Here is a 17,140-nt window from a genome sequence, read left to right as displayed (position 1 = left end):
CCTGCTGAATGGGGGGCTTGTGCCTGGCCGGCGGGGCGGGAACTGGCATCCGGCCCGCCGCCCGCCCCGCCCGCCGCTCCGAGCCCCTGCCGCCACCGCCGGCGCCGCTCAGAGCGCGAGCACAGCCATGGCCGGAGCCGCCACGCTGGTCCTGCTCCTGCTGGGCCAGCTCCTGGCCGCCACCGGGAGCGAGGCACAGGTGAGCGCGGGCCGGAGAGGTGCGCCAGGCTCGCACTGGAGATGGGCGGCCCCGGGGGGAGGCCGGGGCTCTGAGATGGGGCATCGAGCGGTCCGGCCCTGGGACCACCCTGGGCCAGCGAGTGAGCCTGGAACTCGAGGACCCTTGGAGACCCGGACCTGAAGCCCATGGCCGCCCTCACCCCCATGGACACCGAGACACCTCAGGAACGAGCCCAGGACGGTGCCTTGTCCTCGCCTGGCCGGGTCAGCCACCGCCACCAGAGAGGCACAATGTCGCCTTTGTTCCCTGAGGCTCCCGTGGGGCAGTGGCCAGCCCCTCCTGGCCTGAAGATGAAGGCCACAGATCCTGCTGGCCTGAGGCTTTGGGGGGGTCTCCAAGGCAGGCTTGGGTCGGGGGGCCCCCCGGAGCCAGGCCCTAGCGCCACTCCTGACCCAGGAAGAGGGGACACTCTTGTTGGGCCGACCCAGGGCTGGCCGGTGGGACCTGCACCACGGGAGACAGGGGAGGACACAGCTGCATAACAATGTTTCTCCATTTCAGAAAGTGGGACCTCAAGGACCCCCTGGCCCCCAAGGGCCACCTGGAAAGCCAGGCAAAGATGGCATTGATGTGAGTTGGGAGAGGGAGGGGCGGGGAGGGTTCGGTGGGGTTCTAGTCCAGCCCCAACTTCCCTGAGCCCCCAGACCTGATGGGGACAAAACCAAGCCCCACTTCCCAGGGCAGGGACAAAGTGGGGAAGGGGTGTGGGTGGTTCCTGCTCAGGGTTCGCCCCACCGGGATTGTGTCCCCAGAGCAGGGAGGGGTGCTGCATGTAGACTTGGCACTGGAACTATGGGTACTGAGGTGTGTGTCTCCGGGTCCCCAGAGGGGCCATGGCAGTGGAGGTGCAGGGCCTGTCCCTCTGGGTGGGTCTTGGAGGCCGCTAGGGGCGGGAGCCAGCTCTGGAGGGGGCTGGGTTTGGGAGCTGGCAATGCCCCAGAGCCGGAGTCCTCCGTGGGTGTCCCAGGACTATCTGGGCTGAACCCCCAATCCAGCCACCTCCATGAAAAGTAGGGGCCCACTCCAGGCCTCTCCTCACCTGTAATGTACTGCAGGAGCACCCCCCGCAACTGGTCCTCAGCCTCTCTGAGTCCCCCAGGCCCTGGATGGCCCCAAGTCTCCTACCCACCCCCACCCTGGCCGACCTGGACCCATAGGGTGCTCAGCGACAGCCCTGCAGGGTGGAGGCAGGGAGGGCTGGGACAGCTCATGGCGGCCCCCCACGCCCCTCCCATGGGGGCTGGGCCCCGGCCCCCCATAAGACTCCCAGGCTGATGGGAGTCAAGTTGAGTCTTTCCTTCTGGGGAGGGCTCCCCTTAAAAACGTTGCAGAGCGTCGGCTGGTCGTGGGTGGGAGGGGGCTGGGGGGCCGCCTTGGGCCTCTGAGAGTCTTGGGGGACTGCCACCCTACATCAGGCAGGAGCAGGAGGCCTCTCAGTGCCCACAGCCCACCTTCCGAAGCTTCTCAGGCTGGTGGGTGCTGGTGGGGGGGCTGCGGGACCCGTTCCCTCTGCCCTCAGAACCCTGCTCAAAGGTCTGTGGGCCCTGTAGGGGCGGCGTCCCCAGGGTCCATCTCTGCCTCCCCAGCCCCCACCTCTAGCCTGACCCCAGAGGGGAAGTGCCCCCCAGATGTGCATGAGGTGGGGATGCTCCCGTGTCATCTCCAGGGGCCTTCTAGGCCCGGGTTACCAGGAGACACTGCTCACATGCCGGTGTCTTCCCTTGTGCAGGGAGAAGTTGGGCCTCCGGGTCTGCCTGGGTCCCCGGTGAGTGTCCAGCTCCGGTGAGGGGAGGGGTGGACCTAGAACAGAGGGGTCATTGACACCCCTTCCGCCACCCCTGGCCCTGGTTACCTGCTGCGGGGAGGTGGGGTGCAGGGGGCTCCAAGGGCTCAGAGCAGAGGCCTGGCCAGGAAGCGGGTGGGAGGGGGTGTGTGGGATTCGGCGGGTCTCTGGGTAGAGGGTCCGGCTTGGACCCGCTTGGAAGCTGTCCTTGGCCAGGCAGGCCAGGTCCCACAGCGAGCTTCCCCGGAGCTGTTCAGGCTTGGGAGCTGAGGGTCCCGGGGCACACGGGCGGTCCCACAGAGGGACCCACTGGCCCTTCGCTGGGGCGGCCAAAGCAGCTGGCCAACACAGCATCCTGGTGAATGTGCTGCCGGTGTGACTGGGGGGGAGTGGGGGCAGCTGGGGAGGGCCGCGGGCGGGGGCCCGCGAGGGGGTCGCAGGAGAGCAGGCGGGGCGGGCCTCTGGGGGACGGGAGCCAGTCTCTAGCTGCTGGGCGGGGCCCCAGCTGGAAGGCGCTTCTCTCATTGGTGAAGGCCACGGGTCTGGGCGGGACCTGCTCTCACGCCTCTGCTCGCCCCCCCCACCCCGCCCCCTTCCTCCAGGGACCGAAAGGGGCCCCAGGGAAGCCGGGGAAGCCGGGAGAGGCTGGGCTGCCGGGACTGCCTGGCGTGGACGTGAGTGTGCCTGCCCCTCCCCCCGCCCGCTCCCCTCCCGAGAGCCCCGTTCTGCGCTCCCCCTGCCCCGGGCCTGGACTTGGAGGGGTTTGATCCGGGGGCCGAGTTTAATTGCTGTCCTCCAGCTGTGCCTGCTCTGTCCCCGAGGGTCTCCGGAGGTCCCCCAGCAGGGCTCCGCTGGCCTTCAGCCCAGACCCTTCAGCGCCGGCGGGAACGGCTGGCGGACACCCAGCCACGCCACGACGGAGGGGAAAGTGCTCCTGCTGGTCCGGGAGCAGACGGGCCTCCTCCTCGGAGCCCCAGGCTGGGCTTTGTAGGGACCGGAGCAGGGGCTCCCAGACAAGTGGCCCCCCAGCTGCTCGTCCTCCAGGTGGACGGCAGGCGGGCGGGAGGCCAAGGGGCCACAGCTAGGCCCTTGTCAGCCTCTGGACCCATTTTAGTTCGGAAAGCGCGCTCTGTGGGGCCTGTCTTCCCCGTGTGGCCCCTCGAGCCCTCCCTCTGCCTCTTTCCGCAGGGCCTGACGGGCCAGGACGGACCGCCCGGCCCCAAGGGCACGCCTGGAGAGCGGGTCAGTGCTGCTGCCAGAGTGTGGGTTCCACTTGGGGTGGGGGAAGCCCCCGGTTTGCGGTGCCGCTGGGCCCCGAGTCTGCAGGAAGGCAGAGGGTGCAGAAGTGGGCACAGGGACAGGCACAGGCACAGCCCACCAAGCCCCACACTGGCCTCTGGTCACAGGGACAGGCACAGGCACAGGCACAGGCACAGCCCACCAAGCCCCACACTGGCCTCTGGTCACGGTTGTCCTCAGGTTCATACCGGGTTCGGGAGGGGGGATGACCCAGCCTTCCCGGCCTCTGCTTCCTGGGAAGAGGGGCGGTAGGGGTCAGCTTTCTGGAGGGAGCCCCAGGGGGGCAGGGACATGGGTAGGGAGGTGGTCTCCACTGCCAGGACCGTGTCTTCTGGACGCAGAGGAGCAGGAGGCACTGGCTCTCCGGGGTCCCCGGGCTTCCTTGGTAACCAGAACCGGGCATGGGGCCCTCCAGTGGGGGCTCCGGGAGCCCTGGGGCTGGGCCTTCTTGTTGGCCTGGCCTACCTGTGCTGCTTTCTGTGTCCACTTCCAACAGAGTCTGGACTTTTCTCAGCAGGATTGTTGACAAAAGACCTGTCCCGGGCCCCTGGGGCATCCGGGGTTCCCCCTGGGCCTCAGTCTTCCGTAAAATGGAGACCCCTTTCAGAGTGGGGGAGGGGAACAGCTGTGCTCTCGGAGACCTGGGAGCCTGGGCCCAGCCTGCTCCTGACACCCTGGTTTCCTTCTATAGGGAAGTCTGGGACCCCCGGGGCCTCCCGGGCTGGGGGTAAGTATCGCTTCCCCTGCAGCAGGACTGACCAGCGTGAGGGGGGCCCTCCGGGAGCCCTGGGAGGCAGTGTCCAGCTCTCTTGTCCCTGGACCATGCCCTCTCTCCCCCAGGGAGGGTCACCCCCTGAGGGCTTGCTCCCTGCACCCCACCTGTCTTAGGGGAAGGGGTGGGTTGGCAGGCAAAGCCGTCCAGTCCCTGGCGAGTTCTGACTCAGTGCTTGGCATTGCAGGGCAAAGGCCTCCCCGGACCCCCGGTGAGTACTGACCACCCTTGCACCCCAGCCCCCAGCAAGCCAACAGCACAGAGGGCTAAGCTGGCTGCCAGGTCCCAAACCAGGGCTGTGGCTCTGGTCCTCCTTAGGGGCAGCTGCCTGACGGGCTGCCTGGGTTCCTGTTCCGAGGGGGCAGACCAGCACTGTGTGGGGTCCTCAGAGCTCTGCGGGTGCAGACCCCCGTGTCTCTCTCCCTTCCCCCCGCCCCAGGGAGAAGCAGGAGAGAGTGGCGTCCCAGGTGGAATGGGTCTCCGGGGCCCCCCGGTGAGTGGCTGCCCCTGACTTGCCCCATTGCTCAGAGTAGGGGCCCTGCCTGTCAACAACCAAGGGCTTCGCCCCCGTTCTCCTGCCCTTCCCTCCCCTGCTCTCCCCCCTTCTTTTCTCTGTGGCCTGATAGAAGCCCTGATTGACCTTCAGGGACAAGGAGAGACTGGGCCTGGGGACGCACCTTGGACACCAGCACCAGGCCAGGGTGGGGGGAGGCTGGCAGAGTGGGGGCGTCCCGGTCAGGGCACAGGGGAGGGAGGCTTCTCTCTGGAAGTAGCTGGTCATCTCCCTGCCGGCGGGGGCTGGTTCTGCTCCACCTGATGTCATACCCCGTACCCCCAGGGACCCTCTGGACTACCCGGCCTCCCTGGCCCCCCAGGACCTCCAGGACCCCCCGTAAGTATGGGGCAGGGGCCCCAGAGCTTCTTGGGGGAAGTGCCAGGCACAGTGGGCTTGACTCTCCTGCCCCCAAATCCATGCCCTATAACTCCCGTCCACTCTCTGGATGTGCGTGAAGCCCAGGGCTGTGGTGGCTGGGTCATCTGACGTGGGGATGGGCAGGGCTCGGGTCTGGTGACCATTCCGCCCCAAAGGCAGCTGGAATCTGTTCTTGTGAGTGCCCAGCACTGGCCACTGTGGGAGAGGCAGGGCCTGAGCCCCCTGGCAGGGCTATAGGGGCAGGGGGTGGGGGGCAGCTTCAAAGTCAGCTGTCTTTGTGTTCCAGGGTCACCCGGGGGTCCTCCCTGAAGGCGCCACCGACCTTCAGGTAGGCGTTCACAGCCATTTCTGAAGGGGGCTGGGGTGCCTTGGGGACCCATGCGGAGAGTGGCCTATTCCCCACCCACAGGAGGGCGGGGGTGCAGGCTGTGCGGGCGGCGCTGGCTCTGGGCACAGCCTCCCCACACGAATCTGGGCTGAGAGAGAAGGGATTGTAAATGGGCCTGGGCCTCCGTGGTGCGGCCACATCCGGAATGCCCAGCCACATGTGGCCAGTGTCTCCCACCCCGGCTGGCACAGACACAGGGTGTCCCCAGCACAGAAGGCTCTGGGCTAGTGCCTGGGACTCCCTTTTCTCTCCGTCTCGGAGGTGTGTCACTCCCAGAAGCAGAGAAGCACGTCCGGGGTGGCCCCGGGTCCTTCTCCACGGCGCATGGCTGTTGGTGGACGGTTCAGCGTCTGGCTGGCGTGCAGAGGTCTTGGGCTCCTGAAGGAAGCTGCCCCACCTAGGGACCAGAGTGCTTGACCAGCTGGTGTCCCAGAGGGAGATTGTCCAGAATCTGGGGAAGGGCCCGGCAGGAGCAGCAAGGGCAGAGATGGATGGCACCGGGTCTGTGCTGGATCAGCTGTAGAATGATCTAGAAAACCCCGTGCCATCCCAGGGCTTCACCATACCCCTGGGTGTGGACATCCCATGTGCGCCTGCAGGACACCTGTGCACGGAGGAGAAGCCCGGCCTGAAATTGCCTGCAGGGAGCACAGGACTCAGGCCCCTCTGTGAAGCCGGTAGCCACTGTAGCTGGATGTCCGCTAAGAAACGGGGGGCGGCTCTGAGCAGGAGGCCGCGAGGGGCCAGGCCGCCGAGGGCCGGCTCCCGGCAGGCCTCCCTGCACCCCGCCCCCACACTAAATGAGACCCTGTCTGCGGTCCCAGGAGGCCCTGGTGTGGCCCATGGTCCCTTTTGCTTGGTGGAACAGCCCCTCTGAGGGCCCCTGGGCGCTGACCTCGGTCAGGTCCAGGGCTGTGTGGACCAGGGCTCTGACTGCTCCGTCTTCCAACAGTGCCCAGCCATCTGCCCTCCTGGCCCCCCCGGCCCCCCAGGAATGCCGGGGTTCAAGGTGAGCAGCGGCCGCAGGGTGACTGAGCCCCTTCCATGCCCCACAGGAGGCGGCAGCCTGGTCCAGTGTGGGCCTTGAGATCCCGAGGGGACTTGGGGGGACACAAGGGTCCAGAAAGTCTGCCAGTCCTTCCAGAAGAAGAGGAGGGCCGACTTCCGGCCCAGCCTGGGGGCCTCGCTCTGTCCGCACCCCCCGTTCCCCAGTGCTAACCGGTGGGCACTGGCGTGGCCACCAGGACTGGGAAGCCCTGCCCCTCCTGACCAGGCCTCAGTTTGCCCACCTGGGCTGGCGGCCATGCAGGCCCTGTTCGGGGCCACTGGGGGTGGGCTGTGACTTGCCGCCCACGCTGGCTTTCAGGGACCCCCCGGCTACCAAGGGGAGCAAGGAGAGGTCGGCAAGGACGGCGAGAAGGTGAACGAGAGCCCTGGGCGCGGCCGGAGCGAGGGAGGGGGCTCGGCCGGGGCTGGGGTCTGGGCAGGGCCCCAGGGATGGGGGGGCGAGGGAGAGAGTGCTGGCTGCATCTGGGGTGCGCCGTGTACGGCCCAGCTGGTCAGAGCCAGGCGAGCTGGGCCAGGGTCCCGGGACACACCCCTGCCTGCCCGGTCTCACGTGGTTCCCCGAGCTCAGGCGCCCCCTCCGGCAGGTGGAAGAAGTGTCTCCTGGAGGCTCCTGCCCTGCCCCGGCGGCCGCTCCCGTGGCTCCAGGGAGGCTGGCAGCATCTCTAGCCAGGGAGGCCACTGCATGGGCGGCAGAAGGGCCCACGCCAGCCGGGCAGGGGCGTCTGGGAAAGCCTGAGGGCCTCTCTGGCGGAGGGTCAGGAGCCTCAGGAGGCTGTGAGTGGGGCGATGGCCCCAACTGTGTGGGCTTGGGGGTGGGCAGTGGGCTCGGAGAGGTGCCGCAAGAGCCTGGGCTGATCCTGCTCATAGCCCTTTATCTCCACTGCAGGGCGATCCTGGCCCCCCTGGGCCTGCTGGCATCCCAGGCACTGTGGGGCAGCAGGTGAGGAGGGGGAGGAGCTGGACAGGGGTGAGGAGGTGGGATCGGAGCCCCTTGGACTGCCTAGGGCTGCAGGGGACCGTCCGCCAGGTCCCTGTGCAGGGAACTGGCCAGGGTCCTGCGTCTGCCAGGCTGCAAGTCCCAGGCCCCCTCCCCTGGGCCTGTGGCCCCATCTCCCCTGACCTGTGGCCCCATCCCCTTCCCCTGTCCCCTTCCAGGGCCTGTGGCCCCGTACCCCCCCCTTCGCCTGTGGCCCCCTCCTCCACCACCTTGCCCACCCCCTCCAGGGCTGGCCTGAGGTCAGGTGCTCCTAGGGAAGACTATAGGGCCCTCAGTGGCGCCCAGCGGGTATGCAGTCTTGGGGTGGGGGCAGAGGCTGCTGGCCCAAGCCCTGCCTTCCCAGCTCTCTCCCCACAGGGACCTCGGGGACTTCGGGGCCTGCCAGGGCCGGCCGGACCCCCAGGGGATCGGGTAAGTCTGGCCATCTCAGATCAGCCCAGGCTGTTGTGGGAGGCCACCTTCAGGAGGGGAGGGGCTGCGGGGAGGCCCTGGAAGATGGGGGGGAAGAGGGTTGGGCCTCTGGGTGGCCAGTGAGGAGGGGCCTGCTGGGGGCTGTCTGGTTGGGGCTGCTGGAGCCGAGATCTTTCTGGATGGAGCCAGGGCCTCGGAGGGACGCTGGCCAGGCTCCAGACAAGAGGCCCAGATACCCCCGCACTCCCTCACAGGGTCCCATTGGATTCCGAGGGCCGCCAGGGATCCCAGGAGCCCCGGGGAGAGTGGTATGTGTGCATCCGGGTGGAGAGCAGCCACGGCTCTCGGTCCCTCTCCTCCTCCGCACGCCGGCGCCTCCCCCAGTCCCACTGGGCCGCGCTGGGCCGGCCCTCCCGGGACTGAGTCCTCTCGTGGCCCATAGCCCTGGGCACACCTGAGCAGGTGGCAGTGGGCACACCTGGGGGCGGGTCGAGTGTGCTGGAAGAGCTGGTATCCTTCTGTCTGGACACTCACGGGATGCGGTTGGCCCCTCTGGCCCCCGTGGTCCTTGGCAGCATCGGTCCTGCTCTTCTAACCACCTCTGGGGCCCGGCCCGGTCAGTCTCCCCGCAGGGCGGCTCTCCAACCTGCTCGAGGTGTTCACTTTCTGTCCCCACCGCCCCCCCCCCCCCCGCTCCCGGTCGTTTCAGGGTGACAGAGGCGAGAGAGGCCCTGAGGGTTTCCGCGGCCCCAAGGGTGACCTTGTAAGTAAGAGAATCTAGCTTCTCCGGCTCCTTCCTCCAAACACCCTGATCTGGGGCGGGGGGGGGACGCCCAGATGACACGTGCCGGGGGGGGGGGCTTGCCCTTTCCTGGGGGTGGTGCGTCCCTGGATAGCAGCTTGGCCTGGCCACGGGGTCCCAGGCAGTTCTCCAGGGGCCTCTAAGGAGCTCGTGTCTGGCGGCCGATGTGAGCATGGGATGCGAGGCTGGGTCCTGGATCCGCAGGCCTTTCCCCCGCTGTTGGGCTGGGCCAGCAGGGCCGTCCCCCAGCCCTGAGCACGCAGGCCCCGGAGTCCACTGTCCCCGACGCGAGCCTGCCTGGGATTGAGGGGCGGCACCCGGGAGGAGCTTTCTCAGGCTCCCCCCAAAATGTAGCCAATTGTGTGTCTTTTAGGGCAGGCCTGGTCCCAAAGGCGTCCCTGGGGTAGCAGGCCCGGGTGGAGAGCCGGTGAGTACCCAGGGCCACCCTGGCGCTGGGCGGAGGCTGGGTCCCCACCCATCCCCTGGAGAATCCCTCTCCTTCGACGACGGGGCACCCGTGGCGTCTTCGTGGCACGGGGGCCAGGTGGAGGGTCTTGCATGCCCCGTGCCGTCCTGGCCTGGAGCCAGGAGGGTTCTGAGGGTTTGCGGGCGCTCAGCCCAGGCCTGAACCCCTCCCGTCCCCTCCTGACCCCAGCCCGCGAGGACAGGCCCCCCGGACGCTCCTCCGGCCTCCTTCTCGGGGAAAGCAGGACGAAGGGAGGGCCCACGAGGGAGTCGCTGTGCTCTCCTCCTGGCTCCCAAGCCTGTTCCATCACCTGTGACCCAGGCCATGGGGGAGTGTCCCTGCGGGGATGTGGGTGGCAGCGTGTGGGACCCTTCACACTGCCCTTGGCCTCTTGTCATGCACCAGCCGCCCTCGGCTGCAGTCGGAGGGCTGCCCAGGTCACCGCGTGGGGTGGGGCGGCCTGGGGTCTGCTGACTCAGTGCGGGGACCGGGGAGGAGGGGAACGAGGGGCAGAGCAGGCCTCACCCCGTCCCCCGTCCCCAGGGTGTGCCAGGCAAGGACGGCCGCGACGGTGTGCCGGGACTCGATGGTGAGAAGGTTGGTGTCGGGCCGGTGGCCTGCGGGGCGGGGGATCTGCGGGATTCGGCTTCCCGGGCCTCAGCAGCCGGTCCCCGATCTCCCGCAGGGAGAGTCTGGTCGCAGTGGTGCCCCAGGAGAGAAGGGTCCCAACGGGCTGCCGGTGAGAGCACGGGCTTCCTTCGGTGTTCCTGAGATGGGGGTCCACGCCCCTGGGTCCCCAAGCGGGGGCTTGTGCAGGGGAACCGGCCCTCTTTGGGGTGCTCTGCTGCGGGTTCCGCAGCCCTGACCTCTGACTCGTGCAGGGCCTCCCGGGACGAGCAGGGTCCAAGGGCGAGAAGGGAGAACTGGTATGTGGCTTCTTTGTCCTGGTGGGTGGGTGGGTGGGTGGGCGGGTGGGCGGGGGCAGCGCGGGGCCGGGACAGAGGGGCCGTGTGGGCACTCAGGGCTCTCGCGTCCTGTGCAGGGCCGAGCTGGCGAGCTGGGAGAGGCCGGCCCCTCAGGAGAGCCCGGCGTCCCAGTAAGTCCTCCCACCTTCCCCACCCCGCCCCACCCCTTCCCCACCCGTCCCCCACCCCCCAAGTCCACGGATTCCGCGACACCGGTGCTCCGCTTCTCCTTGTGCAGGGAGACGTCGGCGCGCCCGGGGAGCGCGGGGAAGCTGGCCACAGGGGCTCGGCGGTGAGTGAGGGACGCAGGATGGCCCGGGGGAAGGGTGCCGCGGCATCCCCGCGGGACCAGGTTTCTGTGCAGGCTGGGGAGGCCTTCTGGGTGCACCCATGGGCTGACCCCGCGGCATCCCCGCGGGACCAGGTTTCTGTGCAGGCTGGGGAGGCCTTCTGGGTGCACCCGTGGGCTGACCCCGTGAAAGCCGAAAGACAGTGAGGGCCGAGCCCAGCTGGAGACCTCTGTGCCGAGGGACTAAGTCGCCACACCTGGCCGAGGTCAGCGGCCTGGTCTCCGCTCCACAAGATGCCGCCCTCGCCTCCATAGACGGACAGAGGGATCATGAGGACGCCGGCCCCACAGCCCTGGTTGTGGGTACCTGGGTCCCAAGACTGAGGCGTGGCAGCTGAGGGGAAGGCCGAGCTCTACAACCCCAGCTGCCCCCCCACCAGGGCTCCCACGTCTGTCCGCAGCCTCCGGGCCTGACGCCCAGCGTCCCCGGGGCAAGCAGAGCAGAACTCACTTCTTCCCTTTCTCTTTCAGGGGGCTCTGGGCCCACAAGGCCCTCCTGGAGCCCCTGGTATCCGAGGCTTCCAGGTGGGTGAGGTTTGGGGCCAGGCTTTATGCCCAGTGAGCCCAGGGGGGCCTGCTGGGGCGGGGGGCGGTGTCCCCGCCAGGCTCCCATGTGGGCGCTGACAGGCTGGTCCTTGTCTGTAGGGCCAGAAGGGCAGCATGGGAGACCCTGGCCTGCCGGGCCCCCAGGGCCTTCGAGGTGGCACCGGGGACCGGGTGAGTGGCCGTTCCCTGTTGGGGGGTCCCCGCCCCCATTCTCCATCCCGAGGACCCACACGGTGCACCTGCCCGCTGCTGGCGGGCCCCCGTGGAGCCCAGGGGAGGCCCAGGGCTTCATGTTTTGGGTTTTCGAGGATTGCTTGACACACTTTAGATAAGTGAAGCCCCGGCTCTAGGCACTGTTAGGCCTCACTGCTTCTGACCGTCCCGGGCACCCTGTGCCCGTCGGGACGTTCGCTGTAGGGTCCCTGTCGTCTGGGGATGGTCAGGGCAGCCTGGAGCCCTCCTCAGATGTGTGCTCAGGGTCCCACGATGGCCGGCTGGCCACCAGACTTCACCGCAGGCGGGAGGCTGAGGAGCTGCAGGGGGAGGCAGGGGCGGGGGGCACAGAAACCACGGGCCTGTGGCCGGACCAGGGGCCCTTCATCAGCCTCCAGGCAGGAAATCCAAGGCGTCTGGGGCTCGCCAACCGGGCTGGGGCCTCCCCGGGGGCTGTGCCCACCGGCTTTGCCTGAATCTTCCCGCCCCTCGCTGCCCTTGGCCTCCACTGTCGTCGGGGCAGCCACGTCTCTGCCCCTCGGGCAAGTTCTCACTCTGCTGCTGTTGGAGCAGATGGACAGGTTTTATTTCCATGTTTTGTGAGCAATCCTGGCAGTTCCTCCAGACCCGTCCCTCGTCTCCGGGTCCTCTGGGAAGGTGACAACACGAGCTCTGGGCGCTGTGACGCGGCAGCTCCGTGTGGGCAATGACCCGCGCACGGCCCATGGTACTGGGAGCGACGCCAGATTTGAGGCCTGGGACACAGTCACAGCACCGTGGATGCGATGCTCCGGGGCCCCCAAGACCGTTTTTCTGGAAGATTCCAGAGACGGGCATGCACAGAACACTGCCACGGACAGGGAACGCGCCCGGGGAGGGCCTGCTTTCCCAGCCCCGCCGTGCTCCGCAGCTTGGAGGGGCCGCCTCAGGGATCCCGAGCTCCCTCTAACACTGACCTTCTCTGTGCCAGGGCCCAGGAGGAGCCGCCGGCCCGAAGGGAGACCAGGTGAGTGGACGCCCAGGGGGCAGGTCCCTTCTTTTTCCCTCCTTCCTTCACTACCTGCTCTGCCTCGTGCCTTCTGAGCAGCGGGGACCGCTCTGGACACCCAGCCCCAGCTCCCAGAGAGGGGGTGTTCCCGCTGACCTTCTGGGAATGGGGCCTTGTCAGGGGGGAGTGGAGTCTGGGCCCCAGGACTGTCTGCAGAAGGCGCACGCTCTCAGGAAAGGCTCAGGGGCCGGGCCTGTGACCTCTGGGGGCTCCTGGCCCTCTTCGTGGTGGTCGAGGGCCTAGAGTAAGCCACAGCCCCCTGAGATGCTGCTTGGCAAGAGAGGGTCCGTGTGTCCTGCCGGTCTGTGCAGTCAGCCGGCATCCCCACCCTGGGCCTAGGGCTTGGGGACCGGCGCCCGAGCTTGGAAAGCCGCTCTCTGACCTTGGGGCGTGTGGTTTCAGGGCGTCGCAGGTTCCGACGGCTTTCCGGGGGACAAAGGAGAGCCGGTGAGTGGGATTAACTCGCTCGCTTTTGTCAACAGCTGAGAGTAAATCAGTCCCGTTTGCCGGGTGGGGGTGGGGGTGGGGGTGCCGTCCGCAGCTCCGGGCAGCGCGGGGAGCCCCAGGGACCCTGAGGCTGCGGGCCCCATGGCTGTAGCCAGGACAAGCTTGGCTGCATGTGCGCGCGCACGCACGGGTCCTTCTGCGGAATTCCTGGACAACTCTGACCAGCCGGACCCCGGCCTTGGCCCCCGGGCCCTGGCCCCCCGCCCCGGCCCCCAGCCCTGTCAACCTGATGGGGGCCGCCGTGCCTGCCTGCTGGGAGCCCCTCAGTGGGGGACCACGGCCCTCCGCACGTGCAGCTGGGAAGCTTCCAGAGGACGCGGTTGGAGAAGGGCACAGAGAGGCCCAGACGTCCGTTGCTAGAGCGAGCTGGCGACGGACACGGGAACAAAGTAAACGCGTGTAGCGAGACGCGCCGAGACGCGCCGAGACGCGCCGAGCGGCTACTGAAAACACTCGTTAGGGAATAAGTCACAGAATCGTCCGTGCGGAGAACACAGTCCCAGCGAGAGAACTGCTCAGGATGCTGAAAGGAAGTTGCCGCTTCATGTCCTGAGGCAGCCCCGAGGGTGGTTTCTTGGCGGTTCCCCACCTGCCCCCCGCCCCCGCACTAGCCCTGCCCTTTGGAAGCGAATACCCGCCGGCTACCAGCGCAATGGACAACTGCTCTCTTGCAGGGTCCCGGTGGTGCGGTCGGACCCAAAGGAGAGGTAAGTGGCCGCCAGCTGTTCCAGCAACAAAGTCCAAAGGAGACGCCAGGCCGGCCTGCGGGGGTGGGGCAGCAGCTGCTGGCCGCTGTGCACTCCGACCTGCCTCGTCCTGTTTCCCTCTAGTCCGGCAGTCGAGGGGAGCTGGGCCCAAAGGGCATCCAGGGTCCCAACGGCACCAGTGGCGTCGAGGGCCTCCCAGGCCCGCCCGGCCCCGTGGGCTTCCCAGGAGTACAAGGCCTGCCTGGCATCACCGGGAAGCCCGGAGTCCCGGTACGTCTTTCCCTCTGTTGAGGGTGGTGTTCGCTGGCCTTGGTCACTTTTCTGAGACTGATGTGGGGCGGGGGGAGCCGGCTGCCCCCAGTCTGCTGCCGCACTGACGGGGTGAATTTCAGGGGCGAGAAGCCAGCGAACAGCACATCCGGGAGCTGTGCGGAGGGATGCTCGGTGGTGAGTGCCCTGCACCCCTGCGCACCCGGCCTCCTCCACCTCTCCCCTCCCTGGGGGGCGGCTAGTCTCCATCTGCGCCCGGCGGGGGCTCCCCTCCCCCCCCCCCCCCCCCCCCCCCGGCTTCAGCACAGGCGGGGGCACGGGGGCGGGTCTAGATGTCTGGGTCGCCGTCAGCAGGGACGGAGACCTGCGCCTTCCAGCCTTCACGGACGAAGCGGCCAGCTCTTGGCCACTTTGCGCCACAGGATTTGTAAGGAGTCCCCCCAAAATGAGCACCTCCTCCTGGGCACGCGGGAGAGGGAGCAGTATCGGGGCCGCGCCCCGAAGAGAGTTAGGCGCCTCGATCTTTTCTGCCTCAGCGGGCGGCCTTTGCTGATCCTCCTCGAGTAAGCGCTTGCATCTTTGTTTTTCCAAAAGAACAAATCGCACAGTTAGCCGCCCACCTGAGGAAGCCTTTAGCGCCTGGATCTGCAGGCCGGCCTGGTCCGGCGGGGCCCCCGGGTCCCCCAGGACCCCCGGGCTCCATCGGCCACCCCGGTGCCCGAGGGCCCCCTGGATACCGTGGTCCCACCGGAGAGCTGGGAGACCCGGGGCCCAGAGGTGAGTGGGACGCGCCGACCTCTGTGCAGCCCGGTTAACCCCTTCTTCATGTCGCCGGCCCCACGGACACCATCCGAACAGCGGTCGGGGGCGGGGGCAGACAAAATGTGAGGGACAAACAGCGGGAGCCCGTTCACCCTTAACCGCATCCGACCCTGAAAAACTGACGCACGCGAGCGCTCCTGTTGTAAAAAGCAACAATCACACAGAACTCCCTCCGAAGCGCTGGGAAGTGCAGTGCAGAAACCGCATGGCCTCATGGCTGGGCCCCGTTGCTGACAGGGTCCGTCCCGGCCCCCGCCGAGCCGCGGACGCTCTGGCCCATGGACCGGGCCTCGTGGGTGACACGAGTGGGAACTCGTGGACACTGGGCTTTTCCAAAACGGCCTTTAACACGCACCCCTGTCCGAGTGTGCACCGTGTCCCACCCCCCCCGCCTCCCGGCCCCAGTTCTGGACTTAGAGCTCGGCATTCCGGTCCGCGCCGGCTTACTGATCCAGGAGCTCTGTTTCTAAGAAACAGCGTAAGAAAACCGTTTCTGAGTGAAACTTAACTGTGATTTCCTCTCTTCCTTGGTGAGACAAAGTTTACTGCAAGTCCTTCCAGAATGAGCAGGGCCGCTGCCCTTGTATTCGAGAAACTCCGAGGCTGAACAGTTTCCGCCCTGGAGACAAACACATCTTCACAGATGCAGTGTCGGTCCCGAGGTCACGGTCCCACGGTGTGGTGCCGCCGCAGGACGGCTGCAGGCTCTGAGCGTCTCCGGTGCGGCTTGGGGCGCGAGGCCCTGCTGTCATCCAGCAGAAGGCCGCGGGTTGCTCCGAGTGGGATCTGAAGGCCTTTTGGCCTGTTACGAGCTCCGAGCGGGACCCGAACTCCCTTCCGAACGGGCCTCCATCGTCCTCTCTCCCGGGGGTCGTGTTGCTTCTCTGCGTGTTTTCACTTCAGGAGACACTCACCAGGCGGAGCCCTGCCCGTCAGAAGGCGGGTGACACGCTGGTGGGTCCGTCCTCGAACCCCGGCCGGGTCCTCACACGTCCGGTGCTTTCCGACAGGGGCCCCGGGAGACAGAGGAGACAAGGGCGCGGCGGGCGCGGGACTGGACGGGCCGGCTGGGGACCAGGGGCTGCAAGGTGGGTGCCGGTCACCGGCAGCTTTCCCAGGGCGTTGGGACTTGACCCGGGGCTGCATCTGGGTGGGGAATGCGTGTCACGATGTCTTTCTCTGGGCGAAGCCGTCTCAGATGGTCGGGAACAGTCAGGAACCGTCAGACGGACCCGTCCGAGCGATACCGGGCCTGGGCGGGTCTCGTCAGGCAGAGTCAGTTAGTTTCCGCTCGGTGAGAGCAGGCTGGCGTCGAGGTCGGTTACATTCCAGAATTCCCTCCAAGTTGGCCCACGTGTATCCTGAGGGTTTAGCGTCCAATGAGGAGCCCCCGGGCCCCGCGGTGCAGCCCGGGCCAGCCTCACAGGACACCTGCCTCCCCTCCCACAGCCTTCCCCGCGCCCCCACACCGTGGGCCGGGCGGAGACCACGTTCCAGTCCTCCCTGAGCGCCCAGAAGGCCTCTCTTCCGCCGGCCCTTGAGGCCGCACCCCTGCTCCGTGCCCCCCGCCCCCAGCTGCCCTATCCTGCTTCACCTACCCAGGGGGCCCATCCCCAAGGTGCGCGCCCCACAGGGCTCCCGCGCAGGCCATGCCGACTGTCACCTGTCCCCGCTCACCAGGCAGCCCTGCAGCCCCATCCCCGGCTCCCCGGGAGCCCTGCTCCGGTCTGAGCCGAGGCACTGGGGACAGGCCCCGGGCCCCCCCGCCTCCCCCCCCCCAGTCTTGAATAAGCCGCACACAGAAGGGCGAGGGGCGGGAGGCTCAGTGGCTGTTCTAGGCTTAGGTCGACACCCCCCTTCTGCTGCGTCCCCAGGACCGCAGGGTGTGCCTGGCATCAGCAGAGACGGCCGGGACGGGGCCCACGGCGAGCCCGGGCCGCCAGGTGATCCGGGCCTCCGCGGTGCTGTCGGCGCTCAGGGGACCCCCGGCATCTGTGACACCTCAGCCTGCCAAGGAGCCGTCATGGGAGGCGGCGGGGAGAAGTCAGGTTCTAGAAGTTCCTAAAACCTAACCGGAGGAAGCGAGAAGCCGGTGCCGACGCCAGCGGGGGGCCCCGGGAGGACACGAGGAGCCGCAGCGCTCTGGGGGCGGGGGCGGGGACACATGGCCTCCAGACGGCCCTCACGGCCTCCTGGCCTCCCCTCGGTCCTCAACGGCAGCGACCGGACACTTGGTCCCTGAGAGTGTCCTTCGTCGACCTGTTGTCCGGAGCCGTCCCTAGCGCATTTACGACTGCCGTCCGCGGTCACCGCGCACCTCAGACATAGGCCCAGGTGTGCCGGCTGGACCCCAGCCCTGAGAGGGGACGGGGCACATGCACGCGGCGGCCTGGAACGGCCGCCTGTCCGCACCACACTCGTGGGAGGACTGAGAGCGAATCCCAGTAAGACGGCAGACGGACCCAAGCGACCCCAGTCTAACAAATAAAGGGTTTCATGTACCGCACCCCCTCTACATGGTCTGGTCTGATTTACCTGCTTCTTTTGTGTGC

The 17,140-nt window shown here is 67.8% G+C and overlaps 1 protein-coding gene across 1 annotated transcript; it reads left to right on the top strand.

Annotated features, from left to right (window-relative positions):
* Positions 1 to 69: 69 nt before the first annotated feature.
* COL9A3 (collagen type IX alpha 3 chain) lies at positions 70 to 17,103 on the top strand. The gene is made up of 32 exons (XM_032350093.1): positions 70 to 199; positions 743 to 811; positions 1,971 to 2,006; positions 2,627 to 2,698; positions 3,213 to 3,266; positions 4,015 to 4,050; positions 4,283 to 4,306; positions 4,535 to 4,588; positions 4,934 to 4,987; positions 5,316 to 5,357; positions 6,370 to 6,426; positions 6,784 to 6,837; positions 7,372 to 7,425; positions 7,840 to 7,893; positions 8,148 to 8,201; positions 8,603 to 8,656; positions 9,069 to 9,122; positions 9,705 to 9,758; positions 9,847 to 9,900; positions 10,043 to 10,087; positions 10,204 to 10,257; positions 10,365 to 10,418; positions 10,947 to 11,000; positions 11,121 to 11,192; positions 12,205 to 12,240; positions 12,685 to 12,729; positions 13,464 to 13,496; positions 13,620 to 13,766; positions 13,889 to 13,943; positions 14,361 to 14,543; positions 15,599 to 15,676; positions 16,463 to 17,103. Exons 1-32 carry the CDS (start codon positions 128 to 130, stop codon positions 16,651 to 16,653), a joined length of 2,049 nt encoding a protein of 682 aa, XP_032205984.1. The 5' UTR covers positions 70 to 127; the 3' UTR covers positions 16,654 to 17,103.
* Positions 17,104 to 17,140: the final 37 nt, after the last annotated feature.

The sequence above is a fragment of the Mustela erminea genome, chromosome 7, assembly GCF_009829155.1.
Source record: "Mustela erminea isolate mMusErm1 chromosome 7, mMusErm1.Pri, whole genome shotgun sequence".
In the NCBI taxonomy this organism is placed as follows: Eukaryota; Metazoa; Chordata; class Mammalia; order Carnivora; family Mustelidae; genus Mustela; species Mustela erminea.
This window is presented reverse-complemented; position numbering and strand designations above follow the sequence as displayed.

What these genes read in the sequence shown, in the direction of transcription:
- COL9A3 (XM_032350093.1), top strand. Translation starts at nt 128, where the DNA reads ATGGCCGGAGCCGCCACGCTGGTCCTGCTCCTGCTGGGCCAGCTCCTG. An exon ending in CAGGACCTCCAGGACCCCCC is followed by an intron (nt 4,988 to 5,315) that starts GTAAGTATGGGG and finishes TTTGTGTTCCAG; the next exon opens with GGTCACCCGGGGGTCCTCCC. An exon ending in CAGGCACTGTGGGGCAGCAG is followed by an intron (nt 7,426 to 7,839) that starts GTGAGGAGGGGG and finishes CTCTCCCCACAG; the next exon opens with GGACCTCGGGGACTTCGGGG.